The sequence below is a fragment of the Cebus imitator genome, unplaced genomic scaffold (genome assembly GCF_001604975.1).
Source record: "Cebus imitator isolate Cc_AM_T3 unplaced genomic scaffold, Cebus_imitator-1.0 Scaffold419, whole genome shotgun sequence".
Taxonomy (NCBI): Eukaryota; Metazoa; Chordata; class Mammalia; order Primates; family Cebidae; genus Cebus; species Cebus imitator.
The window spans coordinates 824,040-827,374 of NW_016107734.1; the positions used below are offsets into that span (position 1 = coordinate 824,040).

General features: G+C 44.1%; 1 protein-coding gene across 3 annotated transcripts in view; it reads left to right on the top strand.

Moving 5' to 3' along the window:
• The window catches only part of TMEM248 (transmembrane protein 248), a 41,551-nt gene that overhangs the window by 28,962 nt on the left and 9,254 nt on the right, over positions 1-3,335 (top strand). For all 3 annotated transcript variants that reach the window (XM_037731787.1, XM_017509714.2, XM_037731786.1), the window contains exon 3: positions 961-1,246. In XM_037731787.1, coding sequence (XP_037587715.1) covers positions 961-1,246 — 286 coding nt within the window. The remainder of the gene's footprint in view (positions 1-960; positions 1,247-3,335) is intronic.

A 3,335-nucleotide genomic window follows, 5' to 3' on the forward strand; every position in this document is an offset into this window, starting at 1 on the left:
GAGACAGAGTCTCTCTCTGTCACCCAGGCTGGAGTGCAATGGCATGATCTTGGCTCACTGCAACCTCTGCCTCCTAGATTCAAGCAGTTCTCCTGTCTCAGCCTCCTAAGTAGCTGGGATTACAGGCATGTGCCACCATGCCTGGCTACTTTTTATATTTTTAGCAGAGACGGGGGTTTCAACATCTTGGCCAGGCTGATCTTGAACTCTTGACCTTGTGATCCACCCATCTTGGCTTCCCAAAGTGCTGGGATTAAAAGTGTGAGCCATCAAGCCTGGCCTAAATTTGTATTTTTAGTAGAGAAGGGTTTTTACCATGTGGCTCAAATTGGTCTCAAATTCTTGATTTCAAATGATCTGCCTGCCTCAGCCTCCCAAAATGCTGGGATTATAGGCACCACACCTGTCCCCTTCCTTTTTGAAATTGTTGTTGCTCTAAGCTGTCATCAAAAGTCCATATGAAGAGAAATGTCCCAAATGAATATTGGTATTCACTGCTGTTTTGTGTCCTAAAGAAGGAGAGAGAGCAAGGTGTATGAAATTGAACTTTTGGGAAATTATTTAAGGTGGCCTTATTAAAAAAAAAAAAAGAATTGTAATTGCAAGATGAATTTGGATTAATACTTCTATTCAAGCTTTCTTTTCAAGTTTCGTTCTGAGGCTAGATCATTTTCTCTAAGTGTAATATGCTGAATTTTTAAAAAACATTTTCTTGAATAAATTGATTTGATTTCACAGTTTATTGAGTATCTTGTGCCAATGCAGAGTTCACATTTTAGGTTATGGATATAAAAGTGATTAGGAAAGCCACAGCCTGTGAAGAGGGTGATGTCGTGATCTTAAATGACCGGCTCTGAATTGCAGTTTGCTGATGTGTTGTGGTGCCACACCAGCTCTCACCTATGCAGTGGGAGACAGGCACTACTCATGCTCGTTTTTCTTTATTTCACTTCCCTGAAGGATTGGAATACTTTTCTGCTACGGTTCAATGATTTGGACTTGTGTGTATCAGAGAACGAAACACTAAAGCATCTCACAAACGACACCACAACTCCGGAAAGCACCATGACCAGCGGGCAGGCCCGAGCTTCCACGCAGTCCCCCCAGGCCCTGGAGGACTCAGGCCCGGTGAACATCTCAGTTGCAATCACTCTCACCTTGGACCCACTAAAACCCTTCGGAGGGTATTCCCGGAACGTCACCCATCTGTACTCAACAATCTTAGGGCATCAGATTGGACTTTCAGGTATGTGGTAGTCCCTCTCCATTTAGACTCCTCAGGCAACTGCTGTGACCAAAAGGGGGTGCACCGTGTATGCTTTTACTATGTTGTACTGTATTGTAGTCTTGCACATGTGTCTTTTTTTGTTGGGTTTGGACTATGTGAATCATTTCTACTACATCTTTACATGTTGAAGCACTTGGTTTGAAGTACTGTCTCCAAAGCCTGTAAGAACGAGAAACCGTGAAAACACTGTAAGGCCTAATATTTACAAACTTGTAATTTTTAGTGAGGCTTATCCTGTTGAAGTTTTCATTGCTAACTTCACATCTTCTATTGCTGTTAGTTTACAGATGTTTTCAGTGGCTGTTGTTAGTCCAGCATTGTGCTAAACTGCTGGGAAGAACTAGAAAATGACTAAGGTGGCTGGGTGCAGTGGCTCATGCATGTAATACCAGCACTTTGGGAGGCCGAGGTGGGTGGATTGCCTGAGCTCAGGAGTTCAAGACTAGCCTGGGCAACATGGTGAAACTGCATCACTACAAAAATACAAAAAATTAGCCGGGCATGCAGGCATAGTGGTGCGTACTTGTAGTCCCAGCTACTCAGGAGGCTGAGGAGTGAGAATTGCTTGAATCCGACAGGTGGAGGTTGCAGTGAGCTGAGATCGTGCCACTGCACTCCAGCCTTGGCGACAGAGTGAGACTCCTTCTCAAGAAAAAAGAAAAGAACATGCCTAAGATGGGCCCAGTGTGGTGGCTCACGCCTGTAATCCCAGCACTTTGGGAGGCCAAGGCTGGTGGATCACTTGAAGTCAGGAGTTTGAGACCAGTCTGGCCAACATGGTGAAACCCCATCTCTACTAAAAATACAAAAACATTAGCCAGACATGGTGGTGGGCACCTGTGATCCCAGCTACTCGGGAGGCTGAGGCGGGAGAATCACTTGAATCCTGGAGGTGGAGCCTGCAGTGAGCCAAGATTACGCCACTGCACTCCAGTCTGGACAACAAAGTGAGACTTTGCTTAAAAAAAAAAAAAGGCTAAGATTTGTTCTCTTCCCTTTGGAATTTTGGCGTTATGGAAGAGTCAAAGATAAAAAAGAGTTAACAAACATTTATCAAGCACTTGTAATAGTTCCTGCCACAAAGGAGATGCTATATAAGTGCTTGATAAGGGATGTGAAAAATACACTTATAAAACATGGTATTACATGTTTTAAAACAGTACTAAACAGTACTGTTTAGTAAAACATAAAACAGTACTAAACCCATGATAGACTATAAGTGAATCAGGAGAAGGGCTAGAACGCAGTGGAAGCTGGAATAATCAGGAAAGGCTTCATACAGGAGGCCTGGGCCTTGGAAGAATAACCTTTGATTATTTGGTTACCAGAAGGCTTTTTAAAAAATTCTTTCGTTGGGTGCAGTGGCTCATACCTATAATCTCAGCACATCAGGCTGAGGCAGGAGAATCGCATGAGCTCAGGTGTTGAAAACCAGCCTGGGACTATCTTTATGAAAAATTAGGAAAATTAGCCAGGCATTGTGGCATGCACCTGTAATCCCAGATACTTGCAAGGCTTAGGTCAGAGGATTGCTTGAACCTGGTAGGTTGAGGCTACAGTGAGCTTAAGATTGTACCACTGCATTCCAGCCTGGGCAATAGAGTGAGACCCTGTCTCAGAAAAAAAGCAAGAAACAAATAAAATGTTCTTGAAGGAATTTAAGTGCCCACCAGCCTCCTATTGGCTGATAGAGGTGAGAATATTCCCATGATAATCAAGGTATGGAAAACTTCTGGGTTTTCCATATAGCAAGTGGACCTATTTCTTATGGCAGGTCATTAGGACACCTTTGGGTTTTTTAAAAAAATTTTATTATTGCCGGGCACGGTGGCTCAAGCCTGTAATCCCAGCACTTTGGGAGGCTGAGGTGGGTGGATCACGAGGTCAAGAGATCGAGACCATCCTGGTCAACATGGTGAAACCCCGTGTCTACTAAAAATACAAAAAATTAGCTGGGCATGGTGGTGCGTGCCTGTAATCCCAGCTACTCAGGAGGCTGAGGCAGGAGAATTGCCTGAACCCAGGAGGCAGAGGTTGCGGTGAGCCG